This window comes from Populus nigra, chromosome 18 (assembly GCF_951802175.1).
Source record: "Populus nigra chromosome 18, ddPopNigr1.1, whole genome shotgun sequence".
In the NCBI taxonomy this organism is placed as follows: Eukaryota; Viridiplantae; Streptophyta; class Magnoliopsida; order Malpighiales; family Salicaceae; genus Populus; species Populus nigra.
This window is the reverse complement of record NC_084869.1, coordinates 268,514-290,313: the sequence shown is the minus strand read 5'-3', so window position 1 is coordinate 290,313 and position 21,800 is coordinate 268,514. Positions and strand designations below refer to the sequence as shown.

At 33.8% G+C, this 21,800-nt stretch overlaps 4 protein-coding genes across 5 annotated transcripts; 2 read left to right on the top strand and 2 right to left on the bottom strand.

Moving 5' to 3' along the window:
* The first annotated feature begins 1,589 nt into the window (after nt 1-1,589).
* On the top strand, nt 1,590-3,141 carry LOC133678392 (peroxidase 5-like). The gene is made up of 4 exons (XM_062100682.1): nt 1,590-1,846; nt 1,928-2,119; nt 2,226-2,391; nt 2,535-3,141. The coding sequence occupies exons 1-4, from the start codon at nt 1,628-1,630 to the stop codon at nt 2,945-2,947; spliced, it is 990 nt and encodes a 329-aa protein (XP_061956666.1). The 5' UTR covers nt 1,590-1,627; the 3' UTR covers nt 2,948-3,141.
* Nucleotides 3,142-4,291: 1,150 nt separating this feature from the next.
* LOC133677986 (nascent polypeptide-associated complex subunit alpha-like protein 2) lies at nt 4,292-6,297 on the bottom strand. Of its 2 annotated transcripts, none has more exons than XM_062100127.1 (4): nt 6,113-6,297; nt 5,916-6,033; nt 5,004-5,122; nt 4,292-4,911 (listed from the first exon to the last, which is right to left on the bottom strand). In XM_062100127.1, exons 1-4 carry the CDS (start codon nt 6,215-6,217, stop codon nt 4,561-4,563), a joined length of 693 nt encoding a protein of 230 aa, XP_061956111.1. In that variant the 5' UTR covers nt 6,218-6,297; the 3' UTR covers nt 4,292-4,560. The 2 variants fall into 2 exon arrangements, with proteins under 2 accessions (XP_061956111.1, XP_061956112.1); XM_062100128.1 differs by having other exon boundaries at nt 5,916-6,030; nt 6,113-6,295.
* A 1,912-nt stretch (nt 6,298-8,209) lies between these two features.
* Nucleotides 8,210-9,539, bottom strand: LOC133678304 (RPM1 interacting protein 13-like). The gene is made up of 3 exons (XM_062100587.1): nt 8,946-9,539; nt 8,746-8,832; nt 8,210-8,645 (listed from the first exon to the last, which is right to left on the bottom strand). The coding sequence occupies exons 1-3, from the start codon at nt 9,225-9,227 to the stop codon at nt 8,496-8,498; spliced, it is 519 nt and encodes a 172-aa protein (XP_061956571.1). The 5' UTR covers nt 9,228-9,539; the 3' UTR covers nt 8,210-8,495.
* Nucleotides 9,540-14,271: 4,732 nt separating this feature from the next.
* On the top strand, nt 14,272-17,313 carry LOC133678544 (caffeic acid 3-O-methyltransferase 1). Its single transcript, XM_062100890.1, has 4 exons — nt 14,272-14,779; nt 16,005-16,315; nt 16,449-16,513; nt 16,694-17,313. Exons 1-4 carry the CDS (start codon nt 14,361-14,363, stop codon nt 16,991-16,993), a joined length of 1,095 nt encoding a protein of 364 aa, XP_061956874.1. The 5' UTR covers nt 14,272-14,360; the 3' UTR covers nt 16,994-17,313.
* Nucleotides 17,314-21,800: the final 4,487 nt, after the last annotated feature.

Below are 21,800 nucleotides of genomic sequence, written 5' to 3'. Positions count from 1 at the left end.
TTACGTTGGCTGCTAGCTGCCCTATTTTTTTCTTTTTCGTCCAATTAAAAAAAAAAAGAGTTTCAAGCAATGAAAAAAAAAAAACGGTAGACAACGGGTCAATTACAAAATCCCTTTAGTTTATATTTAGTCAGTGGATATCTTATATTTATATTTAATTAATTAATTTAATTTAAAATATTATATTTTTCAAAAAAAGTAAATTTAAAAAGAATACTGAATAAAAAACTCGAAATAACTTATATTATTTTTAAGATCAGTAAAGGTTTTATAAAAAAAAACAAATAAAAATAACAGTAAATTTCTAATTAAATTAATATCAAAAAGAATATTTAAAAAATTTATCAAGTCACACTTCCGACAATAATAAATGCTTAATGAAATCACTAGCACATGGTTTTGACAAACCGTGGGACTAATGCAGGTGGTATTTTCTCATAATGTCTATGGACTAAAGTATTTTTTCATATTTATATGAATATTGTTTGGTACTTTCTGTACGTTCATAATGTCTTTGTACTTTTGAAGAAGGAAATTCCACCGGCGAGGGCTCTATGGCTACTACCATTGTTTAGTGCTGTAACGTCAATATGGTCAGCTGCCGATATGGTTCGGGAATAGTTTATGTGGATCCATAAAAAAAAAAACCCTATCAAATCAAATACTTGATAAATTTATTAACTACAATAAATAGTTTTATAATATTCTTAATATAATTTTCAAGTTAAATTCATTTGATTTTCAAATTTACATATATTAACTCTCAATTATCTTTTATTTAATTTTAAAAAATAAAAACAACAAGTTTTTATCCGTTAAAACTTTTATATCATATCAAAAAAAAATTCTTTAAAAAATCTAAACAATAAAAAAAATTATAATTAATTTTACATTACTCTTTGATAATCTTGCATGTCAATCATAATATTATCCAATTTGCACGAATTTGAGTTTATCAGTAATGCGATATTCCATGCAAACAAATATAAATATAAGATGCAATAACAAATAAATAAATAAATAAACAAACCGGAACATGTTTGTTTTATGATTTTGTGAAACTATATAAAGACCAGTAATATATTTAGTAGATTTCTTATTGAAGTTCTTAAAATGAAAAGCATAACTCGTTAACTATAATTAAGAGCTAATAATGATATTTTAATGATAGCAAATCCTAAGAGTTCATTCCTTAAACACTAATTTAAAACAGACTAAATTACTTGGCAAGATTTTGAAAATTCGAACACAATTATATATATCTAGAAGCTTCCAATATCTTTAGCCACGCAGAATGTTCTCCCTCTGTAGCTAAATTTGTCGCACTCTCAATTGGTCAAAAACATCAGGTTTCTTTTCTTTGATCACCTCGCAATTCTTTTTGCATGGTCTGATTGCAGTACAATCATATTTAATTGCTAGCTCGAAGCTGGCCATGAACGCGCAAGCACTTTTCCTGCCCGGTGGCTTCTCAACTTGCAGCAAAAACTGCTTAAAATAAGAATCAACGCGGATGAATGTGGAATAAAGTTATCTTTCTTTGACTATAAATAGCATACGATCATGCAAGCTTTCAAGTGAGTGGGGAATTAAGGATACAAGTAGCTATTACAAAATTGTGGGCATAATGGTGAGTTCCAAGAAGCTAACTCAACTGTGTGTAACTTTTTGGGTGGCAGTCCTGTTTTGTCAAAGTGTGCAATCTCATCTTCAAGTAGGGTTCTATAGAAATTCATGCGGGAGGGCTGAGTCCATTGTGAGAGGTGCTGTTAGAGATGCTCTCAGGCTGGATAGAGGGGTGGCTGCTGGTCTTGTGAGACTGCACTTTCATGATTGTTTTGTTAGGGTATGTGCTTGTGCTTGTGGTTGTTCGAAAGTTATTTATTAACTTGATTGGGCCTCTGATTTTTATTATTATTTTATTTAGGGTTGCGAAGGATCTGTGCTTCTTGACTCCACCTCGTCAAACAAAGCAGAAAAGGACTCTCCTGCAAACTACCCTAGTCTGCGTGGCTTTGAAGTCATTGACGACGCAAAGGCTAGACTAGAAGCCGAGTGTCAAGGAGTCGTTTCGTGTGCTGATATTCTCGCATTTGCAGCGAGGGATAGCTTTGATTTAGTAAGTAAAAAAACCTTGAGCTCAGCCATTTCCCTTTACAGATTCCTTAGGAAATTATTAAATTTGTGCGTAAACATGCTCCAACCCTTTTTATTTCTTTGCGCAGACTGGAGGGTTTGACTATGATGTTCAAGCAGGAAGAAGAGATGGCATAGTCTCACTAGCCTCGGAGACTTACTCCAACTTACCTCCCCCAACCTTTAATGTCGATCAACTCACTCAGAGATTTTCAGACAAGGGTTTAACTCAAGAAGAAATGGTTACACTCTCTGGTATATAGCTAGCAGCTAATTAACCTCAACTTCTCTTCCTACCACTTTGATTCATCCTTAATTAAGACAACTAGATCATTATCAATTTATTAATCACAAGAAATCCGTGCTAATTAACTCTATATATCCATGTGAAAAAACAGGAGCACACACCATCGGTAATTCACATTGCAGGTCCTTCACTTATAGATTATACAACTTCAGTGGCACACATAGCCAAGACCCAAGTTTAGATTCCCAATATGCAGCCAGTCTGAGGAAGAGTTGCCCGCAAGATAGTACAGATCCTAACTTGGAGGTGCCAATGGACACTCGTACTCCGACCATCAGTGATGTAAATTACTACAAGGATATACTGGCAAACCGAGGCTTGTTCAGTTCAGATCAAATTCTCCTGACCAACCCAGCAACAGCAAGTGAAGTGAAATCGAATGCAAGGAGTCCTTCAGGTTGGAAGAAAAAATTTGCTACAGCAATGGTGAAAATGGGCCAGATTGAAGTTCTGACAGGAAACAAAGGAGAGATTCGGGCAAATTGTAGGGTCATCAACAGCTGAAGTTAGTAGCTAGCTGAACTGTTGTGCAACTTATTTGAAGCTCGAAGATTCGAAGTCAAAAGACCGTTATTGCATATACTATACTTTGTCATTTGAAAATTTATCTTTTTTACTATGTGATTTTCAATAAGTTGGGTCAAAAAGGGATTGTTGTCAGAGGTTTCCTAAATAAAATGCGATGAATTTGTTTTTTAGATATCAATTCTTTTATTATTCTTTTTATATATAATTATTTAGAAATTATCAAAACATTGAACCATATTATAAAATGAACTTCCTAAAATACATAAAAATGAACCGATAAATAAAAAATAATTGAAGTACAAAAATTACATCATAATTCATTCATCAAGGGTTCTTGTCCTATGTAAGTATCCTTAATTCTTGTGGTCAAAAGGAATTTATAAAACTTAATTTCTTTGAAATTAAAGAGTTGTGATAAGGAAAAAATAATTCAGAAATGATGTCAATCAAGATTATATATTTAGAAATTATCAATTAACATAAAAAATTCTGTTTCAAATGATTCGATCTTCTTACCATATGGAGTCTTCACATTGTGCTTTTTCTATATTTGTTTCGTTCTTATAATTGTATTCATTTTTGGTAATTATTATTCATAAATTCTATTTTAATGGATTCAATTTAATTAATTTTAAAAATATATATATAATTTAAATTCACTGAATTTTCTTGCATTCTTAATCATGTCAACTCACATTGATTTCTTTCTAACCGGTTCCTGCCTGCATTAACTTGTAATATTATAATGCAAAAATCCCAATTTTTCATGGAACAGACCTCCACTTGTTTTCTCACGACGGCATGCATAAATGCATGCGATAATTAATCTAATATTGAGATACTCGCATTCGTTGCAAGGGATAGTATTACAGTAGCAAGCAGGCATGCACGATTGGGTCAGGCTCTACCACCTTGCAATGATGTTCCTGCAGGAAGAAGAGATGGCAGAATTTCTCTAGCCTCCACAACTTTTAATGCCATCCAACTTTGTTCCTGCAATTGAGAGGTGATCGGTGGCTAGAGCGTGGAACAAATTTTATCGACTACTCTAGAAGCTTTAAGTAAGGATGAGGCATCCTTTTGATTTATTTTGCTGCCGTGATTGTTTCAGATAAAAGTATAAACAATGATTTCAGATTTCACTACTTCATCCATATTCTCAGTTGCTCTTAGAACCAGAAGCCTTCTGTAGCTCGAAGCTGACTACTTTCACTCTTGTGAGAAGACAAGTGGAACCAGAAGCTTTTACCTTTGTATCATTGATGGTGCCTCCACCTGCTGAGACCCAGTGTCGTGATTGGATGTCTATAGTCGACGCTATGCATAGAATTGGAAGTAGATTGAAAATAAGGTCAACGTTTTGACAGAGGATTTTCTAAGCTAGTAATTGCTGATCATATCACTTTGCATGCCAAAGAGCACAATAAGAGCTCGCTACTAAAGAAAAACCGCAAAAGGTAAAAATCTCAAATTTGACACAAAGAAAGGATAATTAGCGACCTCATAGATGGCAAGCCAATTTGACTACCATGATTAAATTGTTCCAAGAACTTGCGAGCAGAAAATAGGAGAGTAACCAGGGAGCCAACCTAAGTAGTAAGCTCCATGATAGCACTGACAATGTCCCCATTATTCGTCTGGAGAGCCTTGACAGCCTTGCTCCTAGAAACTCCAGCCTGTGTCATAACAAGATCAATGTCCCTAGGCTCAACCCCAGTCTCATCGACTTCTTCCTCTTCTTCATCTGCTGGTGCAGCTGCAGCTGCAGTAGAAGCATCTGTTTTTGGTAACATAGATGACATGTCTGGCACCCTAAACTGCTGAGCAGCCTGTGTCTGCAGCTGAGAGCTCAAATCCTCTATCTTTGCCTCTCCAAATATGATATAGGTCTCAGAATTTGGGCTCTTGAAGACATCAGGCTTTGAGATAAAAAACAGTATCTGAAAGGCCAGTCAGAAAAATTGTTTTAGAGTCGCAGTATCATGTAGGCAGATAACGTACAAGAACACAAAAAAATACAGCAAAAGCATACATTTTTGGTTCTCTTGATGGTGACCCTGCTAACACCAGTAACAGGTTTCATGCCAAGCTTCAACATTGCCTTGCGACTCTTCTTTTCACTTCTGCTCTGCTTGGAACTCCCATTAGCACCTGCACCGCACAACAGTCCTACCATTAACTTTAAATAACAATGATGTCTTTTTCAAACAAGTCCAACATTCACCTAAACCAAAATGTATCTGGAAACATTCTTAACAAAAAAATCTTAAAACCATCACATAATAGCAGCCAAAACTGTGCTGCAATGCATACTAGATAAACAAAGCACTTTAAGAAAACAGACGAACTGAAAGCATTCATCACCACAGTGCATGCGAAGAAGTACAGCTAGTAAAAGAAACTAAAACATGAAAAGATAGAGACTTCAAGGAGTGTTATCCCAGGAAAAGTACAATAACTGGAAAATAATTTACTGTTACGTATCAGGCCAGAGAGATATCTTCTCTCATATATCAAATTTCAATTTCCTCCCATACGAATTCAGTCCAATCCTCTATCTAATCCACCACATGGGCAGTTCACAATGTGACACCTTGCTACAAAAGAAAACATGGAAGCTCAGTTCAAGCGCGAAATGAAACAAATAAACACTAGAGACAGTAAACCATTCGTATGCAACATTTACTTCGCAAACCAAATAGAAACAAAAATTCATTTTTTAATCTCAAACAAAGATTCGCAGAACAACAGAACTCAACCAAAGACACGACATTTGCAGTGAAAACAAACATAAGAGCAAAACCTAAACCCAATAAAGCAACTTCAAGACAGATAACAAATCAGTAATAATTGCTCGCAAAACAAAACACACATATCAAATAAGCTGATAACAAAAGGAGAAGAAGAAGAAGAAGCCAAGAAGAGAAGAGATAAATGAGAGTACCTGGGGTATCATCATCCTTGTCATCATCTTCATCATCATCGTCCTCATCATCATCATCATCGTCCTCTTCCTTCTCATCTTCTTTCACGTCCTCCACCACAGGTTCATCCACGTCCTGCTTTAGAATCGACACACAGTATAAACTTACAATAATAACAAGAAACTACAAAGAATAAAGACATAAACAAAAAGAAGACCTGAGGAGGCTTCTTCTGCTGTGTATCTTCCACAGTGGAGGTGACCTCCTCAGCGGTGGTGGCGGCGGCGGCGGGTTCAGCCTCAACGACGGGACCGGGTGACATGGTTTTGGCTGCTGTATATGCCTTACTCGTTTTTTGGGATAATGAGAGGGAGTGAGGAGTGAAGAGGGTAGGGATAGAACTTAGAAGTTCTCTTTTTCAGTTGCTGCCTCTCTCATTTCGTGGGCTAAACAAAATGGACCTCCTCTTTAGCCCATTTCTTAATTTTAATCTCCACAAGAAGCCTTTATTAGTTTTGAGAAAATATATTTTTTTTGTCTTTTATTGAAGGAAAAAAAAACTATACAGTAATTTTGTGTTTTTCTTTGCCTACAGCAATGGACGGTAATTTCACTCAAGTATGATGGATATTAAACTAAACAAACCCAATTGGGTAGGAAATCTTTAGATTTGATCGAGATTGAGTAAAACTCGAAGGTAAAAAAGTCAACTTTTGAGTTGGATATAAATATTAATTTACTCGATTTGAACTCATGTTTGGTTGGGAATTTAACTCGAACCCGACTTAAAATAAATAAATAAACTTAAAATTTGAAAAATCATATAAATACTAAGCTAATTATGTAATTAATAATTATAAATTATAATATTCAGGTTCAAGTTTGAGATCAAGGTTGAGATATGGATACTTGAGAGTACCTAAAACCCAGTGGAATCAAATTCGAGAATCAAAAATCAATTTCCAGTAGGGTTCAAGTTGAGTTTAAATAATTATTTTGATTCCAAGTTTAAATATATTTTGGATACATGAATATCCATTTGCAATCTCTATCTATAGCTTACCCAACAAACTATCTTGCTTGATTTACGGGCATCTTAATTCATTAACACAACTATTAAAGGGTAAACTCTTTTTTTCAAGTGAAATTAATGAGATTTTTATAATGCTTTATCATAGCTTTTTAAAGAAATTACATCGTGGCTGACGGCCAAGATCAGTTGCGAGAAAGATTGAAAAAGACAGGCTTCGGATACCAAATTGACAGAAGCTATCTTGTATGACAGAATTTTGAGATGAATTACTGTAATCAGATTGCAGATGTATTATTATTGTATTCAGATTGCAGATGCAATGAACCATGCACGAAAAGATGCAGATGCAACAACAGATTGAGGTGCAAAGTGTTGAAGGAAAACAATTACCCCCTAGACGCAGGTATAGACAGATACCAGTTTTCCAAATTATGGCCATCAATGATTAACAAAAAAGGAAACCAAATCAATCAAATGTAGCTTACAAGATGAATAAATTTCACTAGTCAAAGTTTGTTGACTGTCTTTTGTTCCCAGAGACCACTTGCTCAAAAAATTACAATCCCATTTCAACAACGCAAATCACAGATTTAAGCCATTTCAGTTTTGCAATTTAGCACTTGTTCATTGTTCCATTAATATCAAAACATCACTTCTAAGCGCTAACCAACAATGCCATAAAGTCGAAGGTTTGAAGGAAAGGCATTAGTTAAGCATCATGGCTGCTCAATCTATCACCATTCGAGTATCTCCATGGTCACATTCCACAACATACATGCTGGACAGCTAATTATTGCAATTAACCACTAATAAAACTTCAAAAGCCTAATTCCCTCCTGCTTTCACGGAAACATGATACATCAAAGGCTTCAGCAGTAAAACAGTCGTGATGCAGGTGTCTAAGTTTACCTGGGTTTATTCAATCTCTTAAGTTTACCTGTGAAAGTTTCTCGATGTTACCTTAAAATATGCAAAATGAAGATATCCCTTGAGAATGAAGCTGCTATATTATACAAAATTAAGCTACTATATTATACAAACTTGCCAATAAGTTCATTCAAGGATCGAGAAGAGCAAGAAAGAAACATGGTGATCACTAAAAAATTGCTTCAATTTCTGCAAAAGTAGCTCAAAACAATATGTTTGAAGCTGTGACAATTCCCATTACGAACAAAGTTCCATACTTTGAGTGTTCATTGTCATGAGGGATAAAAGGTTCAATTAAGTAATTATGATGCACTCTCTTGAAACACGAGCGAGGGTTCAGGCAATTCAGAGAAATATGAAGAACTGCGGAGTAGACTTAGAATAGTTAATGGCTATGGCCCATAGCTACTGGTCTGTAGCCAAAGCACTATGCTGAACCATCTCCATTTCAAACCAGTATTAAAATATAACAGACAATAGCATCTCACAGATGCTTCTCTAAACGATCACATTCAACATATTGACAACAGCCCCTGGCAGCAAGACATCAAATTCTAAGCATGAATCTGGCTAATTGACATCAAAAGGATCAGTTTTTTCCATGAAAAGTGTCAAATACCAGAAGCAAACAACAGAAAGCCTATGAATTTGGAAGTTTGATCTCTTCCTTTCTCTTCAGCCACCTTTGTTCTTTCCAATCACCAATTTTCTCTGAAGCATTGCAATGAGCTGATTCAGAATCCTTCCAGTCCTTACATGGAGCAGCACAATCACAAACATAGCAATAACACTGCATCAAATCAAAAAAGAATCAACGAAATTAAAAGCCAACACCGTCTAAAAATCCAATCCTTACCACACCATAAGAATCCAACCACAAACACAGTTACCAGTTCACAGTAGCTCTCATGTGGGGTTTTATCAAACGGGAATTTGATACAAAGATGCCTTGAGTGTGGATAATCCCTACAAGCCACCTATACAGCAACAAGATCCAACAAAGATCAAAACCTTTTAACCCATCAAGAATAAAAAAGAAGCAAAATCCTTTATTCTAGCCAAAAAAAAGAAAAAAAGAAAAAACAAGGACCTGGCCTTTTTCAGCAACAACAGAAAGGTCACCACCATCACCATCATCATCACTGAAGGAGTAGACGGAGAGAGTGGAGAAACGACGAATAGAAGTGTCAATTTCAGAAGGGTCAAAATCAAGGATGAAGCAATCCTCAGTTTCCTCTAACTTTCTAAGGTTTTCCACGTTTGTTTTATTCAAACAAAATATGGGTCTGATCGGAGTCCCATCAGGAGATGGTGAAGATTCTACCTCAATCACTGCTGTTTTGATAGTCCCTTCTTCTTCTTTAACCTCCATGACTGTGTCTTTGCCTTCCCGGACAACACTAGTAATAGCAACACGGAGCAAGTAGAATACAGAGTAGACTCGAATTTCGAAAACTTGAATACCAAAACAGACCGTTGCTTTGCCAGGAAAGCATACATTGCCCACAGCAAAAGGGCCAGAAGGTAGGGAGCCATAAGAGTTTTTGTTGGGCTGAGGAAATATTTGTTGTTGAAATTTAAGGCCTGCTCTCTTACAAATGTTAGTCCGAAACACAATCAAGACGAAACCCTGCCTCACAATTGGGTTATAGATGAACTCGTAATTCTCAATAGAACTTTTTAATGGCCACAATCACCATAAGCTTTAAAACCTGTACAGTCCCGTGAGAGAGTAGGTATCTATACCGGTTTAAATTATAAAATTTATTTTTATTATTATTACATGAAAACAATCTAAAAATATTAAAAAAAATTCAATTTTTTTAAAAAAATTTTGCACTGCAAAAACAAATTGTGTCTTTATATTAGTAACTTTTGTTTTTTTGATGTTTTTTAAAAGTATATATGTTTTTTTAAATAAAATATTAAATTAATATTTTTTAAATGTTTTTTAATAATTTTAATATGCTAATGTTAAAAATAAAAATAAAAACTATTTTAATATAATTTTTAAATAAAAAACAATTTTTTTATTAAAAAAAAATCACACACCTCCCTATTTCGTTGAGGAACTGAGCTTAAATATAAGTGGCAATAAGATTATGACGACCACCACCCACTTCTTGCGAGAGAATTATTGACCCCACTTTAGCTTTGCTTTTTTTATTTTTATTTTTATTTTTCTCATCACAAAATATATTGGAACGTGCCTATTAATGCTATATATAATCCCTTCCTCCCAAATGTGAAAAGAATTTCACGTACGCAAGGCTCTTTGATATCGAATAATTCGATGAGTTGAATATTGAGTAAGTAACACTCGCTATTCGCTGCTGATTTCAAATGCCCCTCGATGCTGCTCTCCACCTTTCTGGATGAGAGGCAGAGTTGATCAACTCGTGCATGATTGTTTTCGTGAAAAATGGAGCTCTTTCCATCAACTTCAATAAAAATCCTACCATGTTTAGGTTAAAAATAAATAAAAAAAGAAGAAAAGTAAACACACAATATGGCCCTTGTACTCCTTCAAAGTCGTGTCCTTCTACACAGTCAGCTATTTCTTTTTAACCTTGGAATAGTATGCAATGGGTTGGTGTGATTTGAATGATTTTGTAAAATATATGTGTGTGTGTGTGTGTGTGATTGAAGTAGAATTATATGATGGAATAGTGTTATTAATTTCATGGAGTTTTTTCTAATGTAGTTGCTACATCAAAGATAATATATCCCCATTTGTTTTCAGTTCAAAGATCTCGTTTGTTTTTGTGTTTCAAAAGTATTTTTTAAAAAATTAAATTTATTTTTTGTATTTTCATATCATTTTAATATGCTGATATCAAAAATAATTTTTAAAAAATATATATATATAAATATTTTTTATGAATTTTTAAGTGAAAACTATTTTGAAAAGCAATCACTACTATACTCTCACATATAACCTAAATTTAATATAAAAAAATAAAAAATAAAAAGTAGTTAGTTTGTCGCAATCGAAAGGGTTTAGAATGGTAGTAATCACTTTCTTGAAAATTATTTAAAAACCCTTGTAAAATAAGCTTCCGTAGACTACATGCAAATCCTTAGAAGATAAGAACATAATTTTTTAAAAAAAAATTGTTAAAGCATATACTTTGACCATATCAAATACTATCCCAACCAAAGATTTTTATTCATTTGAAAATATTGAGCCGAAGAGATTTATTCATTTGGTGCCACGTATTGTTATACTTTTTCTTACATTTTGTAAGTCAAATAACCCCAATGGGATTATTTGATGTCGAACCTCAGAAATTTAGGTTTGTCAAACATTTATTAAAAAGGAATAAATGATGCAAGAATTTGTGTTAATTTTGTTTACTTCAAGACAATAGGCTAGAAAATTATAGCTGTAACTTGTTTTTCAAGAAACATTTATTAAAAATACATATTAAATTAATAATTTTTTTATATATTTTTAATAATTTAGATATATTCATAATTTAAAAAATAATAATTTTTAAGAGTAGGGCGCACATCCTTGGAATGAAGCTAAGAAGAAAACGAAATATAGCAGGTGGGGAGGTTGGTGAAGGCAATGAAATTTTCTTGCGATGAAAATATTATTAATTAGGCTATCAGTGATAGCTTCGTTCCAGAAAAGAAAAGTGTCAAAATCACATGCACAATGCATCACTTTTGTAGTCTCCAATGGCTGCAACGTTTTGTCTCCGAGGAGTAGGTGAGATGTTACCTTTTGATCAATCATTTCTTAATGGGTAATTAATGTGCTAAACATTGAAAAAAACTACAATTAAAAAAAAAACTATAATAATACGTATGGCCATTGAAGGAGAGGGATCCCACATTAAGATCATCGAATTCTGATGTGTTGTCATAACTGCTCTCTTAAACTCTAAGGAACCCTAGCTGCCATCATATTGGTTGGAGCCCCCACCTACCATACACATTTGATTTCTGATTTCTGTTGACATGGAAATCAACGCACAATAAATGTCTCGGTTTGCGTATTACGACTTGATCACGCCTTAAAAACAGTTATAAAATAATATAAATTATTTTTTATAATTTTATTTAAAAATTTAAGTTTTTAGATTGAATTAATTCTTTAATATAATATCAGAACTTTAATATCCAAGCGGTCACGTGTTCGAATCTCACCGTTTCTATTTATTTGATAAAAACTAAACACAAGATAATGTGGATTCGTACAAGTTTCAAGTTTAAAGAGCTTTCACTTGAGGGGATATGTTAGAAAATAATATAAATTATATTTTGGGACCTCATCTAAGAGCTTAAATTTTTAGGTTGAGTTTTTTTTTTATATAGTATTTCAAAATTGAAAATGTAATCAATTATCTTTAATGAAATTTAACAAAAATAAAATGAAATGAAGAATTGCAAAATCATAATTAATGAAGTCTGAAGTTTCAAAATCATGTCCAGGTATAAAATTAAGATGCAAAAAACAAAATCTTATTTTTGCAATCGAAATTTATTTATCAGAACTGAAGTGAGATAATTGAAAGTAGAGTAGAATCTAGATTTAATTAATGTATTGGAGGGGAACAATTGTTCATATTCGAACAAGGAAACACCTAATTAAAAAAGCTCAAAGATGAGAAGGACGGTGCATCGATGGTCAAAAACGAAGCAGCAGAAGAGAATGGTCGGTGGTACTGCACCGTCCTGTTAAATGTCCAAATTAAAAACAACAAAAAAAAAGATTTAATTATGAAAATATTTCATTCTTAACGAATATATCAAACTGCCAAACCCCCCACCGGCTCCATTTATATGGGAGGAGTGATTGATATTTTTATTAAACTCAATTTATTTATAATTTAATTTAAAATCTGATTGATGTCTTATAATAAATTTTAAAAAAATATAGATAAAGGTTGATCTAGTCAATTCAAGAGGCAATAATGATTTTGTCAAAATTTAATTTAAATGTTTTTTAGAAAAAAAACATAATTCCAAAACAATGTTGTTTAGATTTTTTTAAAAAAAACATAATCCACCCATGTCATTAATTTACCAAACTCCTAACACAATCATGTTTAATAATCCTTCAATTTTCAAAAATAATTTCAGTTCTTATATTTATTTTTATTTACAAATTAGTCCTTGTTTGAATTTTCTTTTTAGTTCTTATACTTTACAAAAATTATAGTTTATGTTTTTTTATTGTGATCGATTCCTTTTATTATAATTAAGGTCCCCACATGCTTTTTTTAGGTAATGCTTTTTAATGTAATAAATCATTCTGATTGTAATCATCAATTATATCATTATTTTGACAATTACATAATTAAATAAAGAAATATAATAAATTATTAGGTTACATGATCTATTACTAAGTACCCAAGTCTCTACGTCATTGTTCAATTTTCAGCAGGTCTGTTAGAATGTCCCATCCAAAATATGGATTCACTGATACGATTTTTAAGTCCAAACAACCCTCATTTTAAGCAAAAGATTATTATTATTATTATTATTATTATTTATCATTATTAATTATTGTTGATGTTCTTTTTCTTAATCAACAAAATTTTTTACCAACTTCAAGATTTTTTTTATGGTCAAAGGCATACTAATATGACCTAATATCTAGAAGTGTGGATTATAGATAAAATTAGGGGTTGGATATTTATTTATATAAAAAAATTATATATACAAGTTTTTTTATGCATACTTGTACAAAAAAAATATAAATATAAATTAAATATTCATTTAATCAAATAATAATAGAACCAGATATATATAAAATTGATTAAAAAAAATATATCATGTAAGGTCAACATATTAAAAATATTATACAAAAATAAATATTTGTATGGTTATAACACATATAAGGATTTTCTATAGCGTGTGAGTCTCATTTATATTAACTTTGAAATCATGAGTTTTTTAAGGTGTAGATTATTTTTTATTGATTTAAATAAGTTTAATAAATACAATCGGGTGAATATTTTATTATGTGATTGAATATCTTAATGTGTATTTATCTGTTAATTTTTTTTAGTTTTTTTTCTTAGTTATTGTTAATGAATTTTTTTATTTATATAAATGATTATTGATTTATTTAATTAGATGCTTTATACTTTAATTTTTTTATATAAAAAAACATATTAAAACAATCTATATACCTGATATTTTTATTTAAAAAAATTATAACCCATGATAAAGAAGTTTTATAAACCTACCTGCTTGACATAGTACATCATGTTCCAATAGTCTCCCCTGAAACAGGTTAAAAAAAAAAAAAAGTTTGGCAAATAAGACGAGGAAAAATATATAGAAGAAAAGGTAGGGAGTCAGTTCTAGGAAGAAGACATTTGTGCATCAAGTAGAGAGTAGGGACCAACCACAAGGTGGTTGAGCACTTCACCATATATAGCACCACTTTGCAACCTCTTTTTCAGTATTCTCATATCCTCTTCATTTCTTTTCTTTTCACCTTCTTCAACCTTTTGTTTCCTTGAAGAATTCAATCTTGATCAAGATGGGTTCAACAGGTGAAACTCAGATGACTCCAACTCAGGTATCAGATGAAGAGGCACACCTCTTTGCTATGCAACTAGCCAGTGCTTCAGTTCTACCAATGATCCTCAAAACAGCCATTGAACTCGACCTTCTTGAAATCATGGCTAAAGCTGGCCCTGGTGCTTTCTTGTCCACATCTGAGATAGCTTCTCACCTCCCTACCAAAAACCCTGATGCGCCTGTCATGTTAGACCGTATCTTGCGCCTCCTGGCTAGCTACTCCATTCTTACTTGCTCTCTGAAAGATCATCCTGATGGGAAAGTTGAGAGACTGTATGGCCTCGCTCCTGTTTGCAAATTCTTGACCAAGAACGAGGACGGTGTCTCTGTCAGCCCTCTCTGTCTCATGAACCAGGACAAGGTCCTCATGGAAAGCTGGTTAGTATCCTGTCTTCACCAATCTAAGAAATCCTGAATATTATATTGAATTTGATTATAAAGTGGCTTACAAACTCTCCACTGAGATTTATGCTGGTGCACATTTGCTCTGATTTCTCAATCTTTTTACGCTATTGAAAAGCGATCCAAAGTGACCAAATTGAGGGATCGGCACCACAGACTTCTCTCTCACTAGAGACCATTAGAGATGGGTGAAATAGGGTCCCACCAATTTGACAATTGCAAGCCACCACTTTGCCTGCCATAAAGTATTACCTGCCTGCAAATTTATCGACCAGTCCAAATGGGCATTCACTAAAGTTCTAGTTTTAAGAGAGAAATGATTAGAATATTTTTATGCATGCTAGCAAGAAAGCAATCGCTTCTTTTTCCCCCCCTAATTTCATGAAGAAAAAATATATTTATAGTTACTTATGGTTAATTTCCGAAAAAAAAAACATATTGTTTGATTAAAGAGTCGAAAATAAAAATATATAAAAAATAAGATATAAGAATCTCATTCATTCGAATGAATAAAAAAAAAATCTTGATCTCTAGGTTAGAAATTTCCTTTACAGCTAAAAGAAATTGTATTTTCCAATGGTGATATTAATTGTTATCTAAAATAAAGTCAAATTAATATGGTCAATTATTGCTGTCGATCGATGCTTCAGATATCAAATATGAACCTTCGACAAAAGCATCACTTCTCTCTCTCTCTCTCTCTCTCTCTCTCTCTCTCTCTCTCTCTCTCTCTAATTAGGATCGCTATCAAATTTGAGTCATAAGGATTGGATAGGCTAATTGCCAAGAATTAATTAACTAGTATAAATCCACCTCTTCTAATTGCTATTGCCATATAGTGTTTGACATTAATTAAAGTGAAGGTAGTAAAAATATCCTTGCATTGCTTTTTCTTTACTCAAATTAAAAATACATTAATTTGATGATGTTTTTTCGGATAAAAAAAACATTTAGATAACATTCGAATTCTGTCTCACGACAACATATATAAGAATATAAATTCATTCCAAAATTGTCCAAAAACATTTATTTTATTTGTATTTATCTCTTCAATTGAATATGTTATGTTATTTCTTTTTGTATTTATTTTTTTTTGTCGTGAAACATGAGAATGTTAAAAGACAATTATTAATTCATTGCCTTTAGCATTTGGTGCATTTTTGAAAGCATATTGTCATCATGATTCTGTTAATTGTTGCAGGTATTATTTGAAAGATGCAATTCTTGATGGAGGAATTCCATTTAACAAGGCCTATGGGATGACTGCATTTGAATATCATGGCACGGATCCAAGATTCAACAAGGTCTTCAATAAGGGAATGTCTGACCACTCTACCATTACCATGAAGAAGCTTCTTGAGACCTACAAAGGCTTTGAAGGCCTCACATCCTTGGTGGATGTTGGTGGTGGGACTGGAGCTGTCGTTAGCACCATCGTCTCTAAATACCCTTCAATTAAGGGCATTAACTTTGATCTGCCCCACGTCATTGAGGATGCCCCCTCTTATCCCGGTACCCACTTTGTCTTATGTCTATTGCCAGCATTTAGATGATCTCGGTGGATGCAGTAATGCTCCATTGCTTGTCCAGAACTGCTTAATTATGATTTTGGACTGAATTTGATGGAGATGGATAATGATTGCAGGTGTGGAGCATGTTGGTGGGGACATGTTTGTTAGTGTGCCCAAAGCAGATGCCGTTTTCATGAAGGTGAGTTTTTTTCAATCCATTGGAACCACTATGCCACCTACTCCCTTTCATTCATTAGCTTTTTACTAGGACCTACTCTTTGAATAAACAACCAAGAGATTCTGTATCCACTGGATTTGTCATCTTAATTTAATCCACTTTGATTTTGCTACTGATGTGGTGTTAATTATGTTCTTACAGTGGATATGCCATGATTGGAGCGACGCACACTGCTTAAAATTCTTGAAGAATTGCTATGACGCCTTGCCGGAAAACGGCAAGGTGATACTTGTTGAGTGCATTCTTCCCGTGGCTCCTGACACAAGCCTTGCCACCAAGGGAGTCGTGCACATTGATGTTATCATGCTGGCGCACAACCCCGGTGGGAAAGAGAGGACCGAAAAGGAATTTGAGGGCTTAGCTAAGGGAGCTGGCTTTCAAGGTTTTGAAGTAATGTGCTGTGCATTCAACACACATGTCATTGAATTCCGCAAGAACTAAGGCTCAAGTCCAAGCTCCAAGTTACTTGGGGTTTTCCATACAACGTTGCTGCTGTCTCTGCTTTTGATGTTGTGATTGCTTTTTTATACGAGTAGCAGCCATCTCTTATGAAACATTTAAGGTTAAGGTTGCGTTTTGTATGCCTGATTTTCTCAAATAACTTCACTGCCTCCCTCAAAATTCTTAATACATGTGAAAAGATTTCTTATTGGCCTTATGCTTCAAACAGTGAAGACTTCTGTAACGGAAAAGAAAGCAATTCATGATGTATGTATCTTGCAAGATTATGAGTATTTTTCTAAGCATTAAGTGATTGTTCTTCCTGGATCTTCATCATATAAGTAGTTTTAGACCAGTTTATGTACGCCATCAACAATATTTTTCTATTTGCTGTTATTGAAGGTATTAAACTTAATCTGGTTTTAAAATATTAAAATAATATCGTTTTGAAATATTTTATTTAAAAATCAAATCAAGTGGTTGGTTAAGCTTAGTTTTCATTTAATTTAACTTAAATTTTAAAAACTGAGTTAACTTGTCAAAAATATTTAACAATAATAACATTTTCATGTAAAAACAAAACCTTAAAGTTCAAACTAGGAAGGAAAATAAGAGATGTAATTTTTTTATTATTACCAGTCTACCATGGCTTGTTTAGAATTTAAATATCTATTATTAGTAAGTGGGAATTAGATTAAGTGTGTTTTTGATATTATGGTGATTTTTGATGTTGTGATTTAAAAAATTATTTTTTTGTTATTGTTTTTAAAAATATAGATTTAAAATTATATATATTAGGTTAGAACTGTTTTAAAATAGATTTTTTATAAATTAAAAAAAAATTTATTATCTTCTATAAAATTAAGATTTGAATCACAATTATGAGATTGAGTGCTAAAACTATTTTATCTAACTAAATAATTTTTTTCTTTGAAATTAAACACAAAGCAGAAACTATTGTATACCGAATAGTCTGTAATTCTGACTTGTTTATACACAAATCTGACCATCTGTTTGGGCTTAATATCTGGGCTTGGCCTATTAAAGTTTGTCAATTAATTGAGTGCCTAATAGTTGGGCCGATAAAAAACAACTCAGTTTGATTTTTTTTTCTTTTTTTTTTATTTGATTTTTGAAATTTTTCAAAATTTTGATTTTATCTGATATGTCAAGCCAGCTGTAAATTTGAAAAGAAATGGTAGATCAAAAGTGAATGGAAGCATAACACAAAAATAAAAAATAAAAAATTCATGAATAAGACGCTGCAACTATTGTAACCCTCCTAGGCCATTTTTGTATCAACTCTATCTAGGTACCTTCTCAACCTTCCCTTCTCAAGATGCAATTCTTGAAGGAGGGATTCCATTCAACAGGGCCCATGGAATGGCTGTATTTGAATACTTTGGCATGGATCCAATACTCATCAAGGTTTTCAATGAGGGAATGTCAGACCACTCTACCATTACCATGCAGAAGATTCTTTAGACTCACAGAGGCTTTGAAGGCCTGATCACATCATCCGTGGATCTTGGTGGAGGGACTGGAGCTGTAGTGAATATGATCGTCTCTAAGGGAATATGCAGAATAGTCAATTAAGGGAATTAACTTTGATTTGCCTCATGTCATTGTGTTTGTGCATGCCTGCAGTTGGAGGGAGGGAGCATGAACGCTGCTTAAAACTCTTGCGGAATTGCTATGATTCGCTTCCGGCAAACGGGAAGGTGATACAAGCCTTGCCACCAGGAGAGTCATGCATGCTGATATTGTAATGTTGTTGATTTGCATCGGTGGGGAAGAGAGGACCCAGAAGGCCTTCAAGGTTTCCGAATAATCACTACAACATTATCCAGTTTCACCGACGGAATAATTCCGTCGGTGAAAGCAATGAAATCCATCGGTGAAATACTTACCGACGACATCACTGACGGAACACGTCCGTCGGTATACCAGTCGTCGGTAAACCCCATTTCCGTCTCTAAGTCTGTCGCAAATAAAAAAAAACACCCACCGACGGAACACCGACGGTCTTACAGACGGATACGCGCGCACCAAAAAAAAGTTTCCCGCGGGAACATTACCAACGGAATAAATCCGTCTGAAATTTCATCGGTAAGTACCGACGGCATTACCGACGGAAATTCCGTCGGTAATTATGGCATGGCTGGTAATTGTGTTGCAACTCTCTGTGAAATACCGACGGATATTATTCGTCGGTAAAGCCGTCTGAATTTAATCACCGATGGATATAACCCGTCGGTGATTCCGTCGGTAATGATGGCATGGCTGGTAATTGTTTGGCAACTCTCTGTGTAATACCGACGGATAATATTCGTCGGTATATCCGTCGGTAGGTATTTAACATATATATATAAAAATTATTTATTAATTGTAAAAAACCTTAATAAACAAATAAAAATGGATTAAACATTAAAAATATAAAAGTAATGTTAAATAATATTCATTACAAATTTAATGTGTTTAAAAAACAAAATTAAACTAGAATAGCGGCGAAGTTGGAGGAGGAGGAGGAGGAGGAGGAGGAGGAGGCTGGTTGTTCTCGGGACAATACGGCCAAAAAGAAGCTGCACAAGTATCGTCACCTATCTTTGATCTCATCTCCATGATTATTTGACGGAGCTCATCATAATTCGTCGAGAGTTGTTGATATTGTTGTTTCAACGCAATGAACTCCTCAGACTGGGTGTTTGATACTGATGGAGAGCTTCCAACAGTTGAGACACTACGAGTCGAACGCAAGTTTTCAGCCGTAGTGTTGGAGAGCCCGTAGACCCTATTTTTGTCGGGTCCACCAGACGATCCCGCCTCCATCCACAAATCTGGATCGAAATCTGGATGGGTCGACGGATTGTCCCCATATCTCTCCCTCAACCTGCTATTATAGGTCTCCTGAAAATTCCGTCGGTAAAAAAATCATCAAATACAATTCAAGATGCAATTCAAGAAAATAATAACTTACAAAATAAAATGAATGAACGAACATACCACGAAGTGCTGAGCACGGTTGTCCATGAACTGCTGCACCCCCTTTTGGCGGTCTTGACTCCGCACATGCGTCTCTACAAACAGCTCCATTGGACTCGGTTCACGTCCAAGAGACGCAGCCTGTAAGGAAAAAATAGGTTGAAAGTTAAATATATTATAAGGAATGACAAATTAATTAATGATATATTTCATTAAAATTAATCTTACCATCCACTTTGCATGTGCGCTGAATGGGACGGATCTGCCAGTGTTCGTGGTCACCGAACCATGAATTTGCAGGTTTCGGTTGTCGGTGTCGGATTGTGAGCGCCGTGAGAACCGCTCTGAGGTCACGTGCTCAATATATGCCATCCATATTTCCCCCGAGATGAATGGCGGTTTGAATTCCTGCCAAACTGCCACCTCATTCCATCCTTCAAGACCGTTATCCCTCGCATGTCTTTTTGATTTTTTTTGGTGTCATACCAAAAATCACGCAACCTACTTCCATAGTAACAAATTAGAATTTAAAACATAAAATTATAAAATAAAAATAAATATTATTTTCGATGTTACCTAGTTGCCGCGTGATTCTCCCATACCCTCCTCACAACATTGTTGTCCGCCCTATCCCACTCAAATTTGTTCTGTGTATATAAATAATTCATATAAAATAAAAATAGCACAAGATATAAAATTATAAAAATCATTTATTAAAAATAAGCTGGAAATTAAAATTAACACCGACCTGAAATCGCTTAAACCATGCATCGATATTAGGTTTCCACTCAGGATGGTTGGAAATCTGGCTCCATTGAAACAATGGAATCTCCATCGACGATTTAAACGCCAATGTTATAGTCCTTGCAGCCTCAATGTTTGTGAACCTGAAATTAAATAAAAGTAGTAATATTAATTAGTTGTTCATAAATTATGTTATAAGTATATATATAAAAAAACTAAAACCTAAACAAACTTACATTGAGAGGTCATCCTTCCATTGTGCCTGGTACTTGCGGGTGAATTGACCCCGCTGTGAAGGCACACTGCTTCTGCGCTGTGAAACCACGCTAGAAGAGGCAACATCACAAGTTGGCGTAGATTCCTCGCCGTGATCAGCACCTAAGGATACGTCCTCCTCGCTGCTAGAAGAACTAGCTGCAACCGTCTTCTGACGACGTGCTGTAGATTTCATTCTACGCATCTACACAAATTTATACGAATAATTACATAATTAACTTCGATTATTTAAAAAAAAATTCGACAGAGTCTCCCCTGTACTGGGGGGTCCCAAGTTGTCGACAAAATCATATTACACTTCCAATTTTATTTCACATCCCGATCCAATCATCCTAGATCTCAACCCAACTCATCATCATCAACACAACATTTTATTCAATAACATCATATAAAATTACAATTATGAACATTCATTGTTAAATTGGTACTTAGAGTTACAAACATTATATTAAAGTCATACATTCAAATTTACGGATTAATATTACATTTCAAGTTTTAGGAGACAAGACTCTTAATTTATAAATAATTACATGGTCAAAAGCAAAAGATAACTAAATCAATATCATTCCTAACACGATCGACCCTAACGGACCTCAAAATAGAAATTAACGTGTACACATAAATATAAAAATGTAATAACAAACAATAACAATGACATAGAAACAATAATATCCTAAATTAAGATAAACATTTTTAACATAAATTCAACAATAACAATTATAGCAATACAAACAATAATATCCTAAATTAAGATAAACTAATTAAATGTAATTCTATATATATATAAATTAACATTTTTAAAATA